The sequence below is a fragment of the Meleagris gallopavo genome, chromosome 27, assembly GCF_905368555.1.
Source record: "Meleagris gallopavo chromosome 27, MGAL_WU_HG_1.1, whole genome shotgun sequence".
In the NCBI taxonomy this organism is placed as follows: domain Eukaryota; kingdom Metazoa; phylum Chordata; class Aves; order Galliformes; family Phasianidae; genus Meleagris; species Meleagris gallopavo.
Window position 1 is genome coordinate 2142654 of NC_139430.1, and position 25250 is coordinate 2167903.

At 49.0% G+C, this 25250-nt stretch overlaps 1 protein-coding gene across 4 annotated transcripts; it reads right to left on the bottom strand.

The window, feature by feature from the left end:
- Window positions 1–9001: 9001 nt before the first annotated feature.
- On the bottom strand, window positions 9002–24990 carry PLEKHO1 (pleckstrin homology domain containing O1). 4 transcript variants are annotated; one of them, XM_085209779.1, is made up of 6 exons: window positions 24607–24990; window positions 23793–23930; window positions 17247–17411; window positions 16191–16295; window positions 15067–15168; window positions 9002–14480 (listed from the first exon to the last, which is right to left on the bottom strand). In XM_085209779.1, the coding sequence occupies exons 1-6, from the start codon at window positions 24631–24633 to the stop codon at window positions 13722–13724; spliced, it is 1296 nt and encodes a 431-aa protein (XP_085065905.1). In that variant the 5' UTR covers window positions 24634–24990; the 3' UTR covers window positions 9002–13721. The 4 variants fall into 4 exon arrangements, with proteins under 4 accessions (XP_085065905.1, XP_085065904.1, XP_010722131.1 ...); XM_085209778.1 differs by having other exon boundaries at window positions 23793–23939; window positions 24607–24984; XM_010723829.4 differs by having other exon boundaries at window positions 17247–17387; window positions 24607–24981.
- Between the last annotated feature and the right edge of the window lie 260 nt (window positions 24991–25250).

Sequence of the window (25250 nt, forward strand, 5' to 3'; positions counted from 1 at the left end):
CAGCTTGTGCAAAAGAACGTGGAACTTGTTACAATTAACATAAAACACACGGATGTAGGATCAGCTAGAAGACTTTCAATTTATTATTGTGGAATCATGGAATCATAGAATCATACAATTATAGAATGGCTTGGGTGCAAAAGGACATTCTGCTGTTCCACAGCCTCTCTTTGGCTTTGTGGCAGGTAGGTAGTGGACATCACAGGTTTCCACTGGGACAGAAACCTATAGCACCTATTTCTCAAATAAAGGCATCGCCTTTGTTTGCTCTACACAGGCCTGTCTGTTTCAGCTCAGTGCCTGGTAAAATGATGGAGAAAATTATTCTGGGGTTACTGAAAAACACCTGAAGGACAGTGTGTTCATTGGTCACAGACAATATGGGTTCATAAGGGGAAGGTCCTGTTTAACTAACTGAATTTCCTTTTGTGTCAAGGTTACTTATCTTGTTGAACAAAGGAAGCCAGTTGGTGCTACCTTTTTGTTTTTCAGTAAAGCTTTTAATGCTGTTTCTCACAGTATCCTTCTAGACAGTGTCCAGCATAGCACTGGACAAAATCATAATGTGGTGGTGAGCAATTGGCTGCTGGGTGGGGCCCAAAGAGTTGTAAGTGGTTACATCAGGTTGGTGGCTGGTCACTAGCGAGTTTCCCAGGGCTCCATGTTAGGGCCAGTTCTCTTTAACATTTTCATAAATGATTTGGATGTAGGGCCAGAAGGTGTTTTGAGCAAGTTCGCTAATGATACTAAACTGGGAGGAGCTGCTGACCCCTTGCAGAGAGATCCAGACAAACTGGAGAGTTGGGCAATCACCAGCCACATGAAGTTTAACAAGAGAAACTGCAGGATTCTGTCTGTGGGGAGGGGTAATCCTGACTATGCATACACACTCAAGCAAGGAGAAACGAGCTCACCCCTCCCAGTAGCAAACAGTTTGAGGAAGGGGCGAGCTGAGGAATGCAGCCTTCTCCCATTCGTACTGGGAGACGGTGCAGGAGAATGGCAGCGAAAGGGGCACAAGGAGCACCTGCACAGAGTCAGACTGCACAGAGTCAGACTGCACAGAGTCAGGCTGCACAGAGTCAGGCTGCACAGAGTCAGATTGCACACCGCTGTCACGGAGACAGAAAGGGTGGCTTCAGCCCCTTGCTCCAGGCAGCTATGTGCTCACATATTGGTTCAAGCTGTGACCTTGGAATTCCACTGCAGCCTGTAATGACCAGGGTCTTCTTTCTTGCCCTTCCTGAAAATTGCAACAACATTTGCCAGCTTCCTGTCAACTGAAACCTCTGCACGTTCCCAAGACCATTGTAAAATAATTGCAAGAGGTCTCACAATAACATCAGCTAGCTAGCTCTGATGAATACCACCTAGCCCCCGGACTCACGTGCATCCAGGTGGAGCAGCAAATCCCACACAGTTCCAGGTTGGCTACGAGTTGATCATTATGCAGTCACTCTGGGGTGCCAGAGACTATCACTGGCATTGAAGACAAAGGCAAAAAAAGGCATTAAATGTTTCTGATTTGTCAATGTTTCTTTGTAAGATGACTATTCTCATCAAGCAATTAACCAATTTTATCTCTGGTCCAACTGTCGTTGTTGGTGTATTTAAAAAACCCTTTTCGTTGTCCCCCAGTTTCAAATCTGAGTTTTGACCACACAAATTTTCTTCCGTCAAAGGCAAACGGCAACCCTGTAGTCTTCCTATGCTGCCTGACCTGACAAGGAGCACAACTCACCGTTTTGACAGTTTGACTGGTCCGAAGACTTGGATACCCAAGACAGGTGGCATAGCCAAAAACCTGATCCCATGCTGCTCCACACACTCCCATGAGCAGAGATCTTGTGGACAGGTATTAAGGTTCAGCCAAAATGATATAACTTCCATATGATGAGAGTTTCATGTTACCATGACAAAATACCTTCTGTTTGTGGCTTTTTTTTTACCCTCTGAATTCATGAATGTTGCACCTAAAACCAAACAGAATGTGCTTTTTAGGCTTTTTTGTTGTTGTTATGGAAATATTTCTGAACTCTTAAGAAAAGTAAGGATGGAAAATTGTATATAAAGAACTATGAAAGGGGAAGTTGGTCTTAAGGCACCTTAAAATATAAACACTGACATTTCCAAAACTAAAGGAAGAGGAATAAACAAGGTCACAAGCTGACTGAAAGTGAGGAAAGCTACATCAGCAAAAATTTTGGGTCCCTACAAGGGTGACTGGATTGTCAGAGGAAAACCACTGAGAGATGATGAGTGTATGTTTTCAGGTCTTTGAATGCATCCATTTGATCTATCTCTCACATTTCATTTAACAAGGCATTACCAGCTCTGCTACATGCAGCAGATGCTCTGGTTTGCTGAAATGTGGGAGACTCCAGCCCATGGCACTCCAATCTGCTTGGTCCCACTTCCCAAGTGTGAGGACATGTGGCTGTTATTACTGAGTTCAAGGACCCCTTCAGGACTGCAGTGAAGAGTGAAGAGCCCAAGCTTTCTTACGTAATGCTAACAGATGTCACCCAGAGCTACACATCAGTTTCTCACATAATAAAAGGCAACCATTTCTACTTTTCTCCTCATAGAAGTGTCAGTGTTTAATCACAGAATTGTTTAGGCTGGAAGAGACCTTCAAGATCATCCCCCAACCATCAGTCTGACCTACCAATGAAAGAAGTCATATGACAATCCTAGATAAATACAACATCTTACTATACTGAAATTGTACTAGACATTATACTGAGTTGTCCACATTTCCTATTCTTTCCTATTTTTCCAGCAGTACTGCAATCTGGGGCACGGATGAACGGATGGGCACCTGGATCTGCTCGAATAGGTTCTTTATTTCTGTGAAGCAGATTCCAAATGACAAACGTCATAGGACTACCCACAAACAGAAGAGAAGAATGTCTTTGACTAAAAGGATAATAAGAAAATAAGACTTCCATAAGAAAAGTGCAAAGTACAGAGTTACAGAGACCGACAAAACAAGAGGGACAAGTCAGCGGGCACAGAGATGCATGGAAGCAACCAAGACAACAGGAACCAAGGGAAGACAGAGGTGGCTGCAGTCTGTGCAGGCATTAATAAGCAACCTATATCTGATGACAGATCTGTTAAAAAACAAACTTCTCAAGAAATCAGCCTTCCTATTACATAAGATGAGGAGGCTGCTACTGCAAATCACTATTTCCCCAATAACAGTCACATTTCTCTGTGATTTTGCTCGTGTTGACTACCTGGTAGGTTAACTCTTCATTGAAAGTGAGGAGAAAGCAGATGACAGATGGCAACTTTGCTTACCTTTCTTGAACGAGGAGATAGATAAACTGATTTTTGTAATGATGCATTTGAGACACAGAGGCCAAATGTTATTTTCATGAGCCTATAAGATAAAGATAGGCTTCTTGTTTGCAGAACTTCACCATTTTGCTTTCTTTCCAGCAGATAAAACCTTACAAATTGGCCCTGTGACCTTTAGATGCTCAGAAGCAAGTGACTGAGAGTAGGCATTCAAACCAAGAATCTTCATGATTTTGAATGCCACCTCATGATTTCTGGGAAGCATGACTCCCAGATTGGGCTGCAAAAAAGGTAGACAGCTCCAAGATTAAATATAGCAGCCTGTGGGCTGGAAGGAAAAGCAGAAGTGGGAGGTTGTTCTGCAGAAATCAAGGGACTTGCTTGTGTTGCAGCACAAACAGTGATGAGTCCCGGCCCATGGGGCGTCCCCAGGATTGTCCTTCAGTTAATGCAAAGCACAGAAAAATTGTTTTAAAAAGAAATCTTATTTTGATAGCTTTGGTTAAGTCCTAGCTAAAATGATGAGCTCCCATCGTATCTGTATCACCCCACGAGTGCTCCCAAGGCAAGCCTCTGTCCCATGGCTGTTGCTCACAGCACCCATCATTGTCATCAAACTAGTTTTCTCCGAGTGAATCACAGAATCCTTAAGATTGGAAAGGCCACTATGATCATCTTGTCCAACCATCAACCCATCATCCATGCCCATTAACCTTGTCTCCAAGAGCGACATCTCCACTGTTCTAGAACACCTGCAGGGACAGCCTCTCCACCACTCCCTTGTCAGTCTGCTTCAAAGCATCACCAATCTTTTGAAGAACAAATTTTTTCTCATATACAACCTAAATCCAGACCTGTTGCTCATTCTCTTAGGCTGCTGCTTGGCATGCACAGAGGGAGGAAATAGATCTTAGAGAAGAAATGTTGAAGATAACGCTATTTAGGCTCTCCTTAGATCAAAAGAAACATCCTGCCACACAACAGCCAAAGGCACCCTTCAGAATGCTAATTCTCTTCTAGGGCATTTGCGTTTTTGGTCTTTAGATAGCTATGCTATGTGTTTGCTATGACTAAGTCCATCTGTTGCGAGTTAGTCCTTTAAATAATTATGTCCACATCTCTGCTGAGTAGCTCCAATTAATGCCAGTCCTTTGCATATTGTTCAGTACCACACTGCAAAGCCACCAGTTCTTGCAGCTCTGAACAATGCCCTCTGTCTGCACATCATGAGTGTATGAACTCCTTAATTCAAACCACACAGCTCTGAAATGATTCTTTCTATCAGACTGTGGGGAAGGATTTCCAGAACTATGTGGCTCTTTCTGGGAAGAGCAATATCCATTTTATGCATAACTCCTTGGTGTCGCAGTGATCTGTCTCCAGTACTTGGAACTCCAGCTTCTCTGACCTTTCCCAAACATTCATGGAATTTGTAAAGAGGAAAAGAAATAAAAACGAGGAAAATCAAATATAAAACCCACAGATTTCCTCCATTTTCTGACAAAGGTGATTCTGGAAAGAGCTGTTTCAAAAATTAAAAGAACAGCTCTCCTGGAGCTTGCTTTCACCCCAGTGGACCAGAAGCATTTCTTCAGTGCTGACTGCTCTGTGCTGGGTGCTTACTGCATAATTTGCTCCATGTGCTCCAGTTCCTGAAAACAAACATGTGAAAGTGGGAGGCAGGCTTCCCAGCTCACCAATCCACCTCTTTCTGCCATTTCCATCCGGCATTTCAGTGCCTCCCATTCCTGAATCACTCAGGAATACATACACGTATATCTGCTGATCCATGAGAAGAGTGGAACCATTTCGTTTTCTGATTTTAGGAAGGAGGTGCATAAAACCAGGACTCTCACAGAATCCTAGGAAAGGAAGAAAAAAAAAGGAGCTGAGAAGGGAAAGGATTCAGAGTCTGCTCTGAAGGATTTGGGGGGAAATACGTCGACGTGGGGTCATAGAATATCTCAGCATCTCCAGGATTGTCTTCCAAAGGTGAAGGAAACTGGAAGGCAAAAGTGATCTCATGTGGGAAGTCACAAATTGAGGTGGGTGAGACCACACTGAGCCACCAAAGAGCTGTAATTCCTTGCTCAAAAGAGTCCATCTGTCAGAGGCACAGTGGCAAAGGCAGCGATTAGAACAAAAAGCAATAAATGAGAAACAGGAATGAGGAAATAGAGGGAACTGAGAGCAATTAATAGATTAATCTCACAGAGGGCAGAAAATAGAAGGAAAAAAAGACAAAACATAAATATCTGGCTGCCAGTTTTAAGGAAAAAAATAACATATTTTTGAAGCCATATTTAGAGAAATCCTAGTCATAGTCTGAGACTTTTGCAAGGTTGAGACACTAATGGTGTTCATTATTATGCAGGGAAAAAAAGCCAGAAACATTTAATAAAAATGTCCTTTCAGAATTCGGAACGAATTAAGAGGAGTGTGCCAGAATGACATGGTGATGATGCACAGCTTCCAGTTCATTAGTAACAGACAGCAACAAGAAGGAAAAACTGTTTACAACAGCCATGCCATGCAACTTTCCTGTCCCTCTTAATCCCAGGGACAAGAAGTGGCTCTGAGGCTGATTGGTTTTAGGTGTAATCCTAAAACTCAATTCACAGCTGCTGCATCTCTGGCTCTATGTGCTCACAGGAGAGCAGTCCTCAGTGAGCCTGTGTTTGTCAGTGGCAAACTAACAGTAGTTGTTTTCCCAGCAGTGCTCACACAAGTCCAAAAGATAAAATGAGTTTTTTCCCTTGTATTCTTTCATTATTATTATTATTTTAGTCCTTTTTATGGAAGTTAATCTGCTCTTGCTTTACTTTGAAAAATGGGTCGGAACGTGCAAACTCAATAATTTTTCTTGCGAATGTAGGTCAAACTATTTTCTATTTTTTCCCGTCTCTCCTGAGACTTGGGAGAAGATTTCAATACTCCAACACTCCAAGGAAGAACTGCCTACATGTGGAAGCATGGAGCTTTTCTTTAGTAAGAGACCTATCAATAACAAAGCAGAAGGACATGAATGGTGCAAACAAATACTTTTCTTTATTGTTCACATCAATTTTCCTATGAAGCATGTTGCTCAAAGAAGATTTGTATAAATCAAAACTGTCTTCTCAGTACACTGCACTTTACCAAGCAGCCTAAGACTTTCAAGAAATTTACTGAAAATTAGAGTATTATGCTGAGTTCAGTGGAGGTGCACACTGCTCTGCTCCCATAACAATATGCAGTGTCCAAATCTCACTGATTTCTTTCCCAGTGTATTCTGATTGTCTTATTCAGCTATATTATACCATCACAGCTCTCCACCTCTTGCGAGCCTCTAGAAAGAAATCTCTGGTTTCATCTATTCCGGCATTTGCCTTATTAGAGAAAAAATAACTTCTGCAGCTTCCTTCTCCAGTACCTCCTAGAAACCCTCTGGTGGTTTTCTGTTGAAAAAAAAAAAAAAAAATACTGGATATAGGTATTTTGTCAGCGTGTCCATCAGCATTGGAAGATTCATGGATAATGGACTTTGGCTTGGCTCAGCTTGGCTTGGCTTGGCTCCCTATAGGCTGGCAGCTCGAGTGCATCAGGATTGCATATGGGGCAGGCAGTAGCTGGGGAGAGGCATTGTGTTGCTACGTTGTTGTGTTGTATATTAGGGTTGGGCTGATGGATTGTGCTGCTGGGTTGTGTTCATTTTTGTGTGTGTGTGTTTTTCTTAAATCTTCAATCCCCTGGAGCCCTGTGGCTGAGGTTCCCCGTGAGGCAAGCCCTCAGAGGACAGAACTATCTGTGCTGGCTTTCACATCTCTGCTGGAGGCTCCTCAGCGCATGGGGTGAGCACCTTCCCTTGCAGCAGGGACAGAGGCAGTGGTTTTTCTTACAGCCTCTGCCTTTCTGTATGAGACCAATGCAGACAAATGGCAGCTCTTTCTGCAGGACTTCCCAGGATATATCAACGCAGGGAATGTGAGGAGATCTGCTCAGCCTTCTTTTCAGACATCTCTGCTATCTTGGAACAGTGTTTGAGTTTCTGGACCCTTTTTAGGGTCACAGAGCGTCAGGCAGCCTTCATACAGCAGACAGCTGAGTGGCAAAGCCTTGTTGCAGATGCATTCGTTCTGTGGTTGGCACTGTCCTCAGGCTGTGTATGCTGCAGAAATCCAAGCTGTGGCTGCTGCTCCTGCACCAGAGCCACATCAGGGCTGACCTGATGGTGAGGTTCACGAGGTTCTGGAGTGGGAAAAGCCACAATGGGGCACTGGGAGCAGAGAGGAGATGTTCTCCATGCACTAATCTGTCTGTCTAGCAAATATTTGTGCGGTATCTGGACTATGGGGAGAAAAATTCTCTGTGAAGAGCTCCCTTTTCATCAGGCCCTGCGCTGTGGCAGTGCAGTCTGAGGTAGAAACTACAGAACTGGGTTTGGAAAGCAGGTGATTTGTCATGATCTGACCTTGTTTCCTGAGCAGAACATGTGGGTTTATAAATCAAGTCTTTTCATTTAGTGTGGACCGGCTGTGATTTGTAAATCTCTAATAGAATTTGTAGATCCACAGCAGGGTTAATAAAACAAGACTGAGATTTATTATTTGGGAGGACGGTTTGCAAATCCATCAGTGGGGGTGGGAATCCTATAGGCCAATCCTACAGCTGTTGAAGGTTTTTGTTTTCCATCTCATTTTTAAGAGTGATTTTTTTTAAACCAATCTGAGAGCTGGCACACGCAGGTTGAAATGAACATTGTTGAAATGCGAACCAAGAAATAGGACTTTTCTTAGGCTTTAAGAGCAAGCCTAGAAAGAGTGGAAATCGAGGAAGGATTTAATGCATTTTGGTGTATTAAAAATTCATTTTTCCAACTTCTTTTTGCGATCACAGCATGGGTCACCTGTTACTGTAAAAACAGCCTGAGTGCTTGCTTCCTGCAGGTGGTTGAGGAGGTCACAAGGGACAAGTGTTGGCTTTTGTTATCAACGGCTAGCACTAGAGTGATTTCATCAACACTGGTGGTGTCCTTTCTCAGAATTATGCTCAGGATTCAAGTCCCAAATATGTGAAGGGAAGGGAAGGGAAGGGAAGGGAAGGGAAGGGAAGGGAAGGGAAGGGAAGGGAAGGGAAGGGAAGGGAAGGGAAGGGAAGGGAAGGGAAGGGAAGGGAAGGGAAGGGAAGGGAAGGGAAGGGAAGGGAAGGGAAGGGAAGGGAGGGAAGGGAAGGGAAGGGAAGGGAAGAAAAAAGGCCTGCAGACTTCATCAAGTCCATCTGCCTTAAGCCTGCTGCATGGATTGTCTGAGCCCCTGGGCACATGAACAGTTCTGGGTAGCTCTGGATGCCTCTGGGACATGAAACTTGTGCTCTGTGCGAGTGCAGATATTGGGATCTGCAAGCCGCAAAAGCAACAAAACATCGCCTTTTCATACTGCAGAGTGTTACTGGATATTTAAAGGACATGTAGGAGGGAACTATGTAATGCAAAGAGTTGCACAACATCCGTGCCTTGAGCTCATAAAAGGTGCACCTGGTGGTTCTGCAACAGTGTGTGCAATGAGCTGCATGCTCCTGGAGCATCCCCACAGTCTCCTCTGGACCACTGCAGCAGCTCCATGCCATCTTCCTCTATTTAATACATACCACTCATTAGCACGAAGCAGTGCTGGAAACATCACTTCATTCTCGTTATGCAAGACCCATTAAGAAAGACTTTTTTTATTTATTTATTTTCCTTTAATTTAAAAAGTTCTTTTCATCACAGCCTTAAAATCAATCAAAGTAAACAGAGCTGCAGCAGACTGGAACAATGTCCTAGAGTCTGTACATATGGAAGGTTCCTTTCACATAAAAATCAGTGCAGTTTTTTTCTGAAACAACCCATTCCGCTCCCCCCTCCCGGATCCCCTTTTCAAGAAGAAGAAGAAAGCAGAAACTGAAATACAATTCAAAGAAGAAAAGAATAGATCAAGCAACAACAAAACCAGTATCTTGTTTGTAAATATTCCATTGAGCAGTTGCAGCAAAAAATAGCACCTTCAAAGCCCCTTTGTACAATATATGTGGAAACCAAGGCTGTCCGTGGAGTTAGAGACATGATGTGGCATTTTGCTTACAGGTTGGAATCAGTTCCTTCAGCTTTCTCTGTCTGGGCTTGCATACAGTAAAGGAAAGAAATCAGTACCTCCAGAAGGTGATTCATCAACCCCCTGCTAAGCATCTGAAATAGTTTGTGTCTATGAAGGTACCAGATTTGGGCAGGGAAATGACAAATAGCAGGAAAAATGAATCCTGCCCCGATCGCCCCGCCACAAAGGCATCTTCATTCCTAAACCACTGCTATGTTCTTGGGGAAGATAGGGACCCAATTCCTTAAATTCCCTCCTGGGATTTTTTGGAAACGTATTTTGCTCATATGATTCATTAGGCATGAAAATTCATTATGGCAAGGGCCAGATTTCCATTTGTTGTCCTAGTTTACACAGTGTTTGATCCCTTTGAGTATTGGATGCAGAAAAGTGAAGAGGAAAATGCTCCCTCCTTGTGCAGCAAGGTAGACATGAAAGTTGATCTCGGGTAGCCTTGCTACAGCCCACCAAGCTCTTCAGCAAGTGTCACGGCATCCTTCAGATGTCTGCACTGCTTTCAGACCAAACCAACCTCCTAGCAAATAACTAAAACTCTTGAGTCCCTGAGATCCTTTGCTTTGCCAGAAGGCTGGGAGTTGGCTGTGGGGTGAGCTGCAGTGAGAGGCAGCTTTAAGTCCCTGCTTTGTTCCTCCCTGCGCCTTTGGTTCACTGCGGGTTCTTGTGGCTTGGGTGCAAACAGCTCCCAGCCCTCTGAGACCTCTGTTCATTTAGGGCAGGGCGCTCTGCCCCAGCCAAGGGGAATGGCCGTGCTTGTGGATGGGCAGTGAAGAGCAGCTGGGTTGGGAAGGGGAGGGAAGATCTTCTGCGATCAGGACCTGGATGTGAAGGCGAGGGGAAAGCCCCAGAAATACAAGCTGGGACGAAGATTTCTCTATGGGGGACTTTCTGCCTTTTTGTAGTTTATTTTTGAAGGGACAAGAGAGATTGAAGAGGAGAGCTGGGAAATATTTCTCTACAACAGAATCAAGGTAAGCTGTTTCGTATTGCAAAAGACAGTAAGTAGGTGCAAGCTGGTTTACAAACATCCCACATCTGGATCAAAGGCAGCTTCCTCATTACAATGCAGCTGTGCATAAAGAAGGAAATGCAGATTTGAAGAAGGGGATTTGGAAAAGTCTTAAATAGCTCTGGAGTCTGGCAGCTGCTGAGCTGCAAAGGGAATGGTGGAAGACAGCAGCAGCATGAGGAGGAGCAGACAGGTGGTTTTCTTGCTTTTTTCCAGAAGTTCCTTTGAGATCCTAATGCTGCTCCACACCAGTAGAGAACTGAGGATTTTTCTGCCTCTCTCCCTTGCAAATTTTCCCCAATTCCTCCAAATGTGCAATAGAGCATTGCGGGCAGATGCAGCCACCACAGCGATGAAAGCAAAACACAAAAGCTCTTGGTAGATTCTGCCATTCATCTCCTGTCTTGTGATCTCATTCCTATGGTAAAATATGGTCTTCCTAAAAAATTGCTGCCTGATGCCATTCATGAAAAAAAGCAGAAGCGCTGATGGGGGTTTGAAGATATCAGGCTTTATGTCCTGGAGATGACGAAGAGGTTCCCGGTGCGCAGGGCTTCACCTTCACCAATCTGCTGGGTTGGGCTCAAAGACACCAAGAGTCCTCCTGTACATTCCAACTCCAAAACTGCTGGAATCCTTTGCAGAGGTTTATTATAGTTTTGTTTTTTGTTTTTGTTTTTTGTAGAAATAGAATTTCTACCCAGTCTTTTCCAACATAACTCAGTAAGAAAGTGAGGTCCTGAACTACCATGTCCAGCTCCTCTGCCTTTTCCATGGCAGAACAGAGAATGGGACAGGGCTGACTCCCACTCACTCTGGGAGCCCCTGGCCCCATTTGCTGAGCTTGTGCAGTGGCACCTGATGACTGGAATCATGGTTTTCCATACACCTGCCATTCTTGCTTGAAAAATGGCTTTTTATCTCTAATCTCAGAAGTCGGATGGATGGAAAAACATAAAAAGAGGGCAGAATAACAGCTCATTTGGGAGAAGAGGTTGGAGATCACAGAATCAGAATGGCATTGGTTGGAAGGAACCTTTCATTTGTATCATCTAGTTATCTTTCTATCCTTTCTGTTTGCTCAGTGTATACAGCCAAGGGTTGCTAATTTATGGATAACTTTATAGGTATTTTTGTAAAGAGCAGAGTTTTCCCCTCCCAGTACGTTCTGCCCTGCAGAAATGATGCTTGCTATCAGGAACATATTATGAAAGACAGTTTCCAGTCAGCTTTGGAAATTCTGAACCTTCCTAAGACCCTGCTCAACAGTGATGAAAGGGAGGGAAAGACAAATATGAAGATGGGACTTTATGCTGCACACATGGAAAATCACCCTAAATCAAGTTGCGTCCATGCTAGCACAATGTAGCATGCTTGTTCAGCTAGGATTGCATTCTGGCAGGTAAATCTGTGCGTCTTCTCTCAGCCCCATCACTTCCTCTGAAGTTCCGTAATGTAAAAAAAAGGGCTTGCACAGTTTGCTCCAAAGGGTCAGACCCCCCCCATGTTCCTGCCCTACTGCTTAATGCTTTGTCTCAGAGCAGGGACCGAAGGATGGCAATGCTGTGCCCAGACCCCAGGTCTCATTACATGGGATTCAGTCCCAAAATCTGATTGAAGGAGCACAGTAATAAAGGAGGCTTCGGTTACTTAAAAAAAATTCTGCTCAAGATGACTGCCCAAAGGCCAATCTGACTCTGTTCAGCAGCCCATTTTTATTCTCGCCATTTAAAACCACTTGGGAGCCTCCACTGACCCCGCACACTCAGAGCCAGGTGTGTTTCCACGCTCACACAGAGACATCAACCCGCTGCCAAACACCGGGGGGCCATCACATCCCAATGGAGCACAAATCAGACCCCAGGTTTCAGACTATTTTGAAAACATGGCTAATTTTAATGCTGAGTGTCACACCTGGAATTTGCATATTTTTCTTGTTCTCTTGATCAAAGAGCTGTCTGGGAAGGGTTTTATCAGAGTGGCTCACATGCATTCTCTCTTAATCTCTTCTAGGGATTATGTTATTTCCTCTGGTGCACCCAGGCAGATAGAAAAGGTAACGAAAAAGAAAATAAAAGAAGTGCTGGATGGGTGAAATGCGTTCCCTTGCACTGTAGCAGCTCTGCAACAGAGCTTGAATGAATCAGTGCTGTCCCTTCAACACTGTCCCTTAAAGTGGGCAACGAGCCACACCGGAGCCAGGAGTGGTGAAAGGAGCAGGCTGGAAGTTTGCACTTAATGAGGTCTTCAGCAACCTGGTGCCAATAGCAGCAATTTGATGGTTAATTCCAGCAGGAAAGTTGGGGGAGGGCTAATTGAAAGCAAACAGAACTGCATTCCTTGCAGCACAGCACTGGGTAGCAGTGCAGCCAACCGGGGACAGCCACCGTTCAAAGAAGACAGACACCACCACCTGCGACCAGGAAATAACTCTGTTGGTTTTAATACTGTCATGGATTATTTGCAAGGGAATTATGTTTCTTAAAAAAAAAGTAACAATTGGATGATACCACACTGGTGTACTTGAAAGCCTGTGAGACGTCTCAACACCCAGCTGCTGCTTATAGGCAACCCTGATTTTTCCATTTCCCCAAAGGGGCAAAAAATAATAATAATAAAAAGGAATTTAAGTGAAAAAAAAGCCCCAAAACAACCCCACCGACAGATAGGTTCAAGGCTTTCATCCTCTATTTGCACAGAACGGAAGACATAGAGCTGCCAGGTTGGGTTTGGCAGTGCAGGCTGGAGCTGGGGTTGAATCCCTGCTGCCCTCCTGCTGGAGACACTCTCCAAGAGCCACTGCAGAAACCTGAGGTCAGTCCAAGCTCCCAAGCACCTCCAAGGCAATTCCTGGATCATGGGGACTTGCAAGCATTGCTGGGACGGAAACCTGTTTGTATTTTCAGTCGTTTATTCCCAAGAGCGAGACAAGACTCTTGGCAAAGGAGCTAGGACGCAGAGGACAGCTCAGATCTAGAGAAGCAAAGCCAGGGCTCGTGCTGTCCCCAGCGTGGTGCGTGGCTGCTCAGGGCATGCAGGGCACAGGGAGGGCACAGTGCGTTCTGAGGCCGCGGTGCAAAGGGCACATGTAAAACAGAGCTGTGAACTGCAGTGGGTTTAGTGGAATACGCAGGGCGATGGAGGGAAGGAAGGTTTCAAGCTCTGAGAAGCAAATCCGGATAACAGGCACCTTTTCACTCATTTGAACACTGTATATGATTATAATAATAAAAAAGCCCAAGCACAGCCCTCCCGCTCCCCCGTCCCCAGGCTTGCCTTCACATCATGCTCTTCCTGTACTGTGAGCTCTGTTTGGGGTTGCAGTCTACCTGCTGCAGCTCAATCTGTCGGTACAGGTCCCGCAGCTCGCGGACCTCCTGCAGCACACGCCGGGCCTGGCTCCAGGTGGAGGAGGCCTCACCCAGCAGCCGCTCTGATTCCTGCAGGATCCGCTCGCAGTCCAACCGGGAGGAGGAGGAGGAGGAGGAGGAGGAAGTGGTGGTGGTGCCGGCAGTGCAGTCTTTCACCTTCCTCTTGCCTTCCCCGTAGCCCTTCACCTCTGTCAGCAGTTCCTGAGTTTTTTCCAGTTTCAGTGCAACCAGTTCCTGCAGCCGGGACAGCTGCTCCGGCTCTGCTGCGGTGCAGTGAGCCTCAAGGCCCCTCCTGAGCGCTGCGCGGTGTGCCGAGTCCCGCCGCGACAGGATCTCTTCCATGGAGGCACATTTATTCTTTTCTGAGTGCGACAGCTTTTTGGGGACCTGCGGGGTGTACACGGTCCCTTTGTCCAAGGAGTCTTTGCACTGTGCGGGTCTGTCCCACGAGGTGACATCGCGTCGCGGCAGGCTGCCGGTGTGGCCCTTCTCCAATGCTCTGACGTTCTCTGACTCCGAGCGGCGCCGGCCAGCAGCCAGCTGTGCCACTGACTTGTCCAGGTCCACGCGGAAGCTCTCCTCGCAGGTGCTGTGCTCCTCTGGCGAGGCATCCTCCTCCTGGATCAGGTCAAGAGTCAGCATGCCATCAGAGGTTGAGGTAGATGCCTGGGGAGGCAAAGAGCTGCGTTAGGAGCAGGTTCACGCCTGAGACGTACATCGCCTGGCTGGAAATCCAGGCTAGGAATAAAAGAAAGCGTAGCTGAGCTGCGGATAGGCTGGGTTTGAGGTACTGGCAGCCGAGGGACTGTCTGGTCCCTTCCAACCCAGCGGTGCTGTGATTCTGTGGTTCTACAGTCTTTAAGGTCCATTCCAAGCCAATCACGTTGTGATTCCATGGTTCTGTGATCATTAATGTCCCTTCCAACACAACCGTGTTGTGACTCCATGGTTCTACGATCTTTGATGTCCCTTTCACACCACCCATTCTGTGGTTCTATGAGCTATGCCAAGTTCCCAGCTGTCAGGCCATTCAGCATCAGGACATTGAAGGAGCATTTCATTTTCAGCATCAGGAAAGCTTGCTTCAATCTGTCACTTTGCACAATACAAGAACAAAGGTCTGATGGCCCAGGAAAGCCCTAGTTCTTAGGATATGGCCAGAGCTCAAGCACTGGGTCATCTGATCTCCTGACACGTGAAACAGATAAAGGAAATTTTACCCAAACAGGCGCCTGGTGTTTGTCATACATACCACAGCCATCAAGTGTCCCCGTGTCGGAGGGCGTCTGGAGTGCTGGATTTTTGCTCTGTCCCGCGTTGGGTGGGCGAGGTAGCTGTCCTCTTCGACAGTGACCTGAAGGGGTGACAAGCATGACTTATCTACCCAGGATTCCCTTTCTTTCTGACCTGGCCGTACGCAGAGCTTCTCCACCTGCCAACGGGCCAGGCTTTTGCCCTGAAGGCTGCTGGCTAGAATCCTGGCTTGCAAAGACCACCTCCCACACCCAGATTTAGTTTGCGGTTTTCCAGTATTTCAGCCCGTGGGTTTGGGATCCATGGGATGCATGCAGTGTGATCCTTTGCAAGGAGACCTGCATGGGGTGTGGGGACGCAACCCACGTCAGAGCTCCTTGCTCCATCCCTTTGGATCTGCTGGAGTCATTCCTGATAATTATCTGTTGGATCTATTTGTAAACTTTTCTGCTCCTACTTCTCCTCCAAGCAATCCATCCCATTGTTTTGATGTGCTACTTTCTGCTGTCAGGCTCTCCCTATGCCACGCCCTCAGTTTTTCATCTGCAGGAATTTGTGTTGCTGTCCACAAAAACCAAGAGCACTGGGCTGCCTGTATTGCAACAAGCTGAATGTGCAGGAGATGGATCTGAGATCAAAAGTAGTTGGTGTGAAGCATGAATGCAAGACAGCAGCGAAATGCTGCAACACTTCCAAACTGCAGCTCTGGCAGCAGAGAGGAGGGCTGGGAGGGACGAGGATGGGCTGGGCTGGGGTGACAGATGGTGCCATGCCATGAGGCTGAAGATAGCGCAGGGCTATTTTGGTTTTCAGCTAATTCCTTAATTCAGTTCCACAGCTTAAAGCTCCTTTGCAGACCTGAGCACACAACATGCTGAGCCCCAAGGATGGAAGGAAACCCCCCAAGGCATGGGAAGCTGGAGATTTTGGTATGTTAAACCAGGAGGCTCACTCTGATTCCAGCACAGTGCCACATCCCTGCAAGGCAGCACTGGATACACCACCAGTTCTCAATCATTAATTCAGGTCTGGGGGTTCACATTGGCCCAGAGGTCCAAAGGGGTTTGCAGAGATCTGAAAGCTTCATGCAGGATTAAAGGCCAGGCCCAGTGCCCTGCTCACCTCATCTAAGATGCGGTTCTTAGCACGAGTGATGGCGGAGTTGAGGGCATTAATCCAGGACTCTTTCTCTTCTGGACTCACGGCCAGGAAGATGAGATTTGGTGCCTAAAAGGAGGGAATTGAGGTCAGTGCTCACACTGCGCAGATGCTGCTCCTCACCCAGGGTGATTCAGCCACCCCGTGCTTCTGCTGCTCTGTGCCGCCTATCTGCTGCCAACTCCAATTTGAAATGCATGGTGAGGGCTGAGCAATTTGAAAATATGACTTCTATAGGGGATCCACAGCCTTAGTTTTATAATCTAGATATTCAGCAAAAATGAGTTCTGGCTTCCAACCCTTTGGTTTGATTGTCTCCACCACTGAAGGTGTTGGAGGACAGCGCGGCTACTTTCCATTTTCCTCTTCTCCTTTCTTTCTGCACAGCACACTGTTATACAATCTTTAGTAAAGTGTGAGGTGGACAAGCCTACGGCACTGGAATAGCCAGCACAAGGACTGCAAACCCAGAGCACATGTAGGGCTGTGCATGGGCGCATTCATGCCAGAGACAGTGTGAGATGGAGTCTGCCTCTGTCTGCGAGGAGCTGAGACCACTGGGGCTCCTGCATCCTGACAGCTGTGCCCCATTTGGACACCATTTTGCTTTCCAGTGCTCTTGGAAAAAATTCCCTGCAGCTCTTTGCCCAAATCCAGGCATGCAGCATCAGCATCCCTGCCTTCCTCAGCCCCCCAGGGAATAAAGGAGTGCAGTCAGCAGAACAGCAGCTGTCGGGTGCAACAACTCCATCCTATCTCGGGGCAGATGTCTCTGCTTTCCCAAGTCAGTGCTTGGAGGCAGAGCTGCATGCTCAGCCACAGTCACTGGGCCTAGCAGCCCTACAGCAGCAGGGATGTCGCTCCTCCCTGCAGCTTTCACTGCTGCTAGTGGTCCCCAGGTGAGGACTGGGGTGTTAAACCAGGAGCTCGCTCTGCACTCCTGCACCGCTCACACTGCCCAGTGCCACCCTCAGAAGCTGCAGCAACCTGGGGCTGATGGCCTTCTGTGTGCTTGCCTACCATGTTCCCAGGCTGCCTGGAGTGAGCTAGGGTAAATTTGCTGTGGTTCTTTTTGCTTCTGCTTTTGGACTTCCTGAGCTCTTCGCACTTCTCATAATCACTCAGGTCGAACGTTTCCTGCACGTTTTTTTCATCTTTTACCTGCAAAATAACAAGAAATGAGAACTGTGTGGGTGTCAGCTGGCACAGGTGCAAATGGTGCAGGTGCCTGGGTGCACAGTGCACACCCAGAGCAAGTGCTGAGACGCAAGAATCATCCATCTAGGGCATGAGTACACAGGCAGCACTATTTGGTGGTGCTCTGCTTGGGTTTGGGGGAGAAACAGAGCTTTCCCATGTGATAGCTTTGTCTTTCTGAGCATGAAGGAATTGTATTTAGAAGGACAATGAAAACTGTGGTCCCCAAGGTTGGTTCCTGCTGTTCTCCAGAACTCATTTGAGACCCCCAGCAAGTCACCAAATCACCTCTGCCAAAGGAGCCCCCTCCTCCAAAGGGGAGGTCGGACTGTCCCCGTGCCTGTGCACCCCACACACAGCAGGATTGGTGCGAGCAGCGAGGACAGGAGGGAGGACCTCCAGCTGCTCAGTGCACGAGGCAGTGCCACAGCACTCACTGCTCTGCTGGGACAGCACTCCAAACACTGGAAGGACAAAGATTAGCGATACCTATTTTTAGCCCCATGGCATTGCTAGAGCCTGACAGCTGCTTTTGGGGGGTGGGTGATTCCTTGGAGGGACTCCATCACTTTTGCTATATATTTCACCCCTTGTTTTGGGGGACAGGGAAGGAAGGTTCCATGATTTTTCAGTCAGTGTAAACAATGATGTTGGCAAAAATGCTGTAACCAACTGAGATGAGCCATATGGCTGTGCCCAGTGGCTGTAGTTCCATCGGTCCCCAGGTTGTCACCAAGTACTGGGTGCAGCCCCAAAGCCCGGAAGCAATTGTTGCTCAAAGCAGAAATCTGCGTATAGGCTTTTATGAACAGCACAACATGTATATCTGTGTATCCTCCCCGGGGTATCTCTAATCAGCTTTCCTCCTGCTGCAGTGCCGTCCTGCAATCCACTTCTTTCCAAGAATCTGGGCCAAATTTAGCCCTGCCTGTCTGCAGGGCGGGAGGAGCAGATCCCCTGAGCCCAGCTGTGAGCAGTCCTCGCTCCAGATGTTTGCTGATGTAGGTCAGTGGGACTCCCCAGCCCTCCTATCTCATACACTGAGCCCACGCCATGATTGCAGGGAGCCCAAAGCCTCGTCCCTGGGAGCAGCCATTCTGCAGGATGAGCACCTCCAGCTTCTCCAGTCCTGCATGAAGTGCAGAACATCTCTCCATCAAACTGTCCACGTGTCCATAGACACACTAAGATCTCAGAGAACTGGGCACAAACCACATCCACGTGCACTATAGGGATGGTGTTGGGCTGCCATTAGGGGCAGGCTCAGCCCTCACTGCTGTTTTGGGGTTGGGGCACACATTCATTTCAGGGGAGTTGGACAAGGTGACCTTTAAAGCTTCCCTTCCAACAAATGATTCTATGACTCTGTGCATAGATGTGACATCTATCCTTCATCCCCTGAGTGTGGCTTGAACTAGTTAACGTAACCCCTGGGTGATACCATGGGCAATTAACATTTCTTCAGCTCTGAAAGCTGAGGAGAGGACCTCAGGTTTGCCTTCCTTTAGGTTTGTTTGGAGGATTTGTTAGAGCAGTGTCCCGCTGAGTTGTGCTCAGAACCCACACAGAAGGCTGCAGGAAATCACAAGGCACCAAGTGTGGCACGTCCAGCAGACGCCCAAGAGGCGACCGCATGGCTCCAGGCACAACCAGAGACCAAACCGAGCAGCAGAGCACAGCAGTGCTGTGGCCAGCAGCAGGCAGCCCGCTCCGCTCCGGCTCGGACCAAAGTTTCACTTCCTCAGCAGCTCCACCGCACAGCAGAGGACAGACATTTCCACGCAGTGTAGCTAAGATCAGGGAGCCGTGTACGTGAGATGGTTAAGCGTTGCTACTTGCTGCATGTCATGCTGTGCAGCCTCCCTACAGGCAGGAGCTTTGCAGGATGTTCTGCACATATGGACCACGCATGGGAGCCCCAGGTGTTGCTGTGCACACACACATTCACAGATTCATTGAATCATTACGGTTGGAAAAGAACTCTAAGACCATCAACTGCAACCACCATCCCAGCACTGCCAACCCTGAACCATGTCCATAAGCACGACATCCGCATGTCTCCTCAGTCCCCCCCCTGGAGATGACAGCTCCGTTTCTCTCCTGGGCAGCACTCCCAGTGCTTCACAGCCCTTCAGCAAAGAAATGCTTCCTACTGTCCAACTCCAACCTCCCACAGAACAACATAAGGCCACGTGCACACATGCACACATGCTCATATGCAGATGCATACATACAAATACACATGCACACACGTGCACACACATCCATGCATATGCACACACAAATACACACAGGCTCACAATCATGCACATATGTGTACATGCACACACATGCACACACAAGCATACACAGCCACACGCACATGCACACACACAGAATTAATACAGACACACACACACATGCACAGCCGCTCCAGGCCTGCCAAGCATTGCTCACTGGTGCAGCACTGCACGAGAAGCAGAACAGACTACTTTTCAAGTGCTCTTGTGCTAATTGAGCTGACGCTGTTGGTAGCAAACAAGCCAGGGCTTAAGGAAGCCCTGAGAAGCATTTCCTCATTAAAATGTCATTTTCACAGCGCTGTTTGTGCTGTCTGGACAGTGCTGGGCTTCCTGGCAGGAAGTTTCACCAGCGCTGGGCCTGGGAGCATCACAACCACCACCAGAAATGTGCAGGGGGGAAGGAGCCTGCATGGAGGAGAACAGAAGGGAAAGAATGCAAGAACGACACCGAGGAGGTTTTGCTCGACAGAGAGCAGTTTGCTGCTCCGAGTGCTTTTTTTGGCTTGTAACCAAATGCTGAATAACAAAGGGGTTTTTGCAGAAGTTCACAGAGTTTGGCCTGCAGCAGTGGCACAGGCCTCCATACAGAGACATGGCCCCACAGCCCCAGTCTGGTGTCTGGATAGGGAAAGGGAAGGAGGGAAGGGAAGGGAAGGGAAGGGAAGGGAAGGGAAGGGAAGGGAAGGGAAGGGAAGGGAAGGGAAGGGAAGGGAAGGGAAGGGAAGGGAAGGGAAGGGAAGGAAGGAAGGGAAGGGAAGGGAAGGGAAGGGAAGGGAAGGGAAGGGAAGGGAAGGGAAGGGAAGGGAAGGGAAGGGAAGGGAAGGGAAGGGAAGGGAAGGGAAGGGAAGGGAAGGGAAGGGAAGGGAAGGGAAGGGTGCTGAGGCAGGTCGCACTGATGTCCTATGTGAGAGCACAGCCCTAAGCCCTGCCTGCATTCTCCAGAACTATCAGACAACAAAAACTATTTCCTCTCCTTCTAGACTTGCTTTCTGCCAAGGACAGGGGGACAAAATCATGCAGTCCATCTTCTCCCAAATGAAATGAACAAACTGGAACGAAGCACAGACCTCAGATAGAAAAGCTGGGGGATGCCCAGCAGGTACCATGCAGGTGCAGCAAGATTTGCACTGTGACCCAGCCCACAGGACTCAGCCTGCCTGTGGAACCTGTCCCTCTGTCCCTTTCGAGCTCCAACGGAGAACCTGATGCTCACAGCTTGTTTTCCCCACTCCCCGCATGCCCTGAGCCCAAGAGGAGCCAACGGGGAGCACCAAGGTTAAATGTGGGAACTCCATCTACCACATCCACTGCACTCCAAGGGCTTTGATGGAGCAAAAACAATTTATCGCGGAGTGCTTTGATCTTTTGCTGGAGTAGAGAAGCGAGCCACCTCTGTGCTCATGCTGCAGACACCGGTGGATTCCACCACTTCTGTCAGAGATTTCTGCTCGCATCTCCTCAAGGTCTGCACAGTGCAATTCCCTTCAACCCACGGGCTGTGACCTGCAAGTTGAGAGCAGAGCAGAGCACCGCTCACCCACCCAGCCCAGCAGCAGTTCTGTGTTCTCACTGGGCACAATGTGGCATGTCAAGAACCAAACAGTTCTTCTCTGTCCTCTGTCCTGTTCTGCTGGGCCAAACCCAGTGCACTGCAATACTGGGGGGTGAGATGTGGGACACATGGACCTATGCAGGGGGACCTGCTTCTATGTGAGTGACTCACTGAGCTGCTTCACTGTTAGAAGTCAGCCTGCCTTTGAGCAAAAAGTCTTGGAAAAGCAGAGCAATGGGCAGTCAAAGCAGGTATGTCCATGCACATACACTGTTATGTCCATGCACACCCCATGCACACGTGTGCCTTCTGTGTATGCACACACATACATGTGCTGTCTGTCTGCTGACATATACACGTGTCCTTCCATCCATACACACACACACGCACACACGTGCCCTCCATCCATGCACACATACCACAAGTGTCCACACACGCAAAGAATTGTCCATGCACACTCCTGGCATACCCATGCATACCCCACATGTGTGCATGCAGACACATACGTGTGCCCTTAGTCCACGCACACAGCACACCCATCCATGCAGATACACCAGAACTGTTCATGCACACACCTGACATAGCCATACACATCTTTGCACATACACACACGTGCCCTCCATCTGCCCACTCATACCAGACATGTCTGCACACATACATCAGAACTGCCCATCTACACACCTGACACACTCATGCACACACCAGGCAAGACACACACATGTGCCCTTTGTCCATGCACACACCAGACGTGTCCATGAGCACACCCCAGATGTGTGCTCTCTGTCTATGCATACACAGCAAACGTCCATGCACACACTCCAGAACTGTCCGTGTACAACCTGACGCATCCATGCACACACCAGACGTGTCCATAAAGACATACATGTGCCTTGTCTGTGCACACACGCCGGATGTATCCATGCAGATGTGTTCATGCACAAGCAGCAGAACCGTCTGCACATACAAACTCATACACATGTCCATGCAGACACATTTGTGTGCCCTCTGTCCATGCACAAATTCACACAGACGTGCCCTCCATCCGTGCGCGCACACACACACATATCCTCTTGTGCACATACACATGTTCTCCCATTCAGCCAAGTGCCGGAGCAGCTCGGGAAGCAGTGGCACGGGCCGGTTCTCCCTTCCCACAGGCATATGGAGTCACTTCGGTGCACATGCACATAGTCAGATGTTACCTCTGCAACCACATCTCTACACCGCCACAGATTCTTCCATATAAAGACATAGGCAGTCGCTGCTGCATGTTATTTATGGCCTTTCACACACATATGCACAGTGCAGAGCCACAGGGCCGCTTCAGCTGTGCACACATCAGGTTTTTCCCCATAAAGAAATAGACGCACACTCCCCAGAACACCTCCAAGTGATGGGCTCTGGCACCCCGTGGCTGCTCAGGTGGCCCTTTGGGAATCAGAACCCCCAGATTTTTGGGGAGCACGTGGCCACTGCCACCAATCCCTGTATTTGTGCCTCCTGCAGGCCCAGCTGCCCCAAGAACAAGGCAGCTCCCTGGGATGGGGCAATGACTGCAGTGCCCCTGCTCTGATCCTGCCCTTCATGCCTTCTCCGACCATCACAACACACTCTGCTGACACTGTTCCATGTCCCACAGCCCCTACATCTGCCCCTACAGGCAGTATATGTTGCCCAGATTCTCTCGGGCCCTTCCACCATTCCAAGAGGGACAGCGCTGAGCAGCTCCACCATCACTTGGACTTAGCCACGGTCCCTTCCCTACAGGTTCATCATAGGTTGAGCTGCCTGCAGCCTCAGTCTCCTGTGGCTTGGCCTCTCTTGGAAGGCCAGCAGCACCAACTCCCCAAGCCTCAACAGGATCACAAGGGGTGAGCTGTGCAGTGCCAGCACACGGCTGAATTTCCCAGATGCTTTTCAGGTATTCCTGTGCTCTGACAGCTCCTGATCCCCTTGCTCTTCAATGAGCCTCTAAATCAAATTACACTCAGGACCATTCTCTCTCTCCAGATCCTAATGGGTGAAGTTGGGCTAGGCACGGCTCTGACCAGCCCCCAGCCCCACGGTGCCACGGGAGGGGGCCAACTAAAACCCAAACGGGTCATTTTTAGCCCGATGTACCCATCCTGCCTCCAAGCAGCCCGATGCCCTCTTGGGACACAACTCAGATCAGAGGGCTGGAGGGAGGTGCGCTCCTGCCTGAGGATCCTTTCCTGATAGATGCATCCCGAGAAAAGGAAGAGGAACGGCTGTGTGAGGACAGCCGGGCGCTGCTGTGAGTCACATCCCGTTAAATCCCATAGAAACCCTACAGACAGCCCGTCAGCGGCGGGGGTATGATTCCAGGGGGAGCCTGGATCTCCCTGCTTTACTGGGGACGGGGACAGAAGCCATGGGAGCACAGGGGGTTGGCGAACCCAGGCTGGTGAGCCGGTCCCTGCCCTCCCCACCCCCAGGGGGGGTCGGGGCTCAACGCGTGTTTCATATGCAAAGGAAGGAAAGGGGGAAGGGAGAGGAAAACGACACCGAGCCTACCTCCTTCTCCGAGATGTAAAGCTGATCTCCCTTCAATACCACATAACGGTTTTTCCAGATTTCTCTAAAAATGCCTTTCCCGCAGAATTTCCGCACCCAGCCAACCTTCTCGGGCTGCGCAGATTGCTGGTTTCCATCCTGTTGCCCCTAACACAAAGGGAAAGGGAAGAAAATGGGGGAAAACGGTGTTATTCGCTCTTCCTCCCGTTCTCCCCTTCTCTTCTTCGCTCCTCTTCCCTGCTCCTCTGCTCGCCGAGCTGCGCTCCATTCATTCTGCAGCCGTGGGGCAACAACGGGAAACGGGGCAGAATGGAGCCCCGTGCGTTATATAAGAACGGCTGCCGGGCTGCCATTCGCTTTGCACAACATGCAAAGAAGAACAGGGGAGGATTTCACCTAACGGATTTTTTCCCGCAGCAGTGAAAACGGCATTTCTGAGCCTTTCACCGGCAATTAACCCCAAGGGCGACATCCACGGCAGGTCTGATGCTTAAGGTTAATTAACCCCACGGGCGCAGACAGGATCTGAGGGCACAGCACACGGAACAGAGGCGGCAGCGCAGAGATGGTGCCGGTGCCGCTCGGTTCGGTCCTTTCCTCGCGATCAGAAAGGAAAGCTCTGCGCATCGCATCTGCTGTTGGATCCAGGGGACAGGGAGGCTGCGGGCGGTGGGTGCCGGCCCGTGTTTCGCTGCGATCCGGTTGGTTTTTTTCTTGCTTGTAAGGCACAACTGGAAAGCAGCAGAGCCCCCTCCCCCCAGCACCCGGAGTCCCTCGGCCCACCCTGCCCCTGAGCGGAAGCGATCCTACTCACCCGTTTGGCCGAATTATTCTTTTTCATCGTTCCTCGCGGCGCTGAGCTGGAGGGAGAAGGGCTGGGAGGGCTCCGAGGGGCTCCTCCCCGGGAGAGAACGGGGCCCCTCCGCTCTGCCCTCGCCCTTTGCGGCTCACGGACGCTCTCCCGTTACAGCCGGCGCCGATGACGCGTCCTCGGCCACGCAGCCATCGCGTCCCCCGCCGCCGCCACCATGGCGGAGCTCTCGTGGGCTCGCACTGGGCTGGCCTGGGCTCCCGAGCTCCATCTATAGCCGTGTGCGTATGACGTCTGGAGTTCACCAGAAAGGGCGAATCGCAGCCCACGAGGGTTTTGCTTCTTTGTTTCTGACTCACTGTCTGTGTCTGGATGTGGGGCAGCGGGGTGCCGTGTGCCAGCCCCTTCCGCAACGGGGGGAAACGGCCCAGTGGCACAGGGAGGGTTCGCGGTGCTGAGGATTTGGAAATAGGGGGAGAAGAAGGGAAGGTGAAGGGAAGGACTGTGCCCAGCACTGAGCAGAAAAAAAGAAAGATTGAGGCCTTCCCTGAACTGAGGGAATGCGTGGCAGAAAAAACCTTTTCTGCTTGTTTGTTCTCCTCCACCGCATTTGAGCAGGTCTAGAAGTCTCAGTGTGGGAATAACAA

Bases quoted from the DNA above. Each gene is read 5' to 3' on its own strand.
- PLEKHO1 (XM_085209778.1), bottom strand. From the start codon at position 24,633: ATGAAAAAGAATAATTCGGCCAAACGG. The intron at 23,940-24,606 runs GTGAGTAGGATC...CCTTTGTGTTAG, and splicing joins AGAATAATTCGGCCAAACGG to GGGCAACAGGATGGAAACCA. The intron at 15,169-16,190 runs GTGAGCAGGGCA...TCACCCCTTCAG, and splicing joins AGAACCGCATCTTAGATGAG to GTCACTGTCGAAGAGGACAG.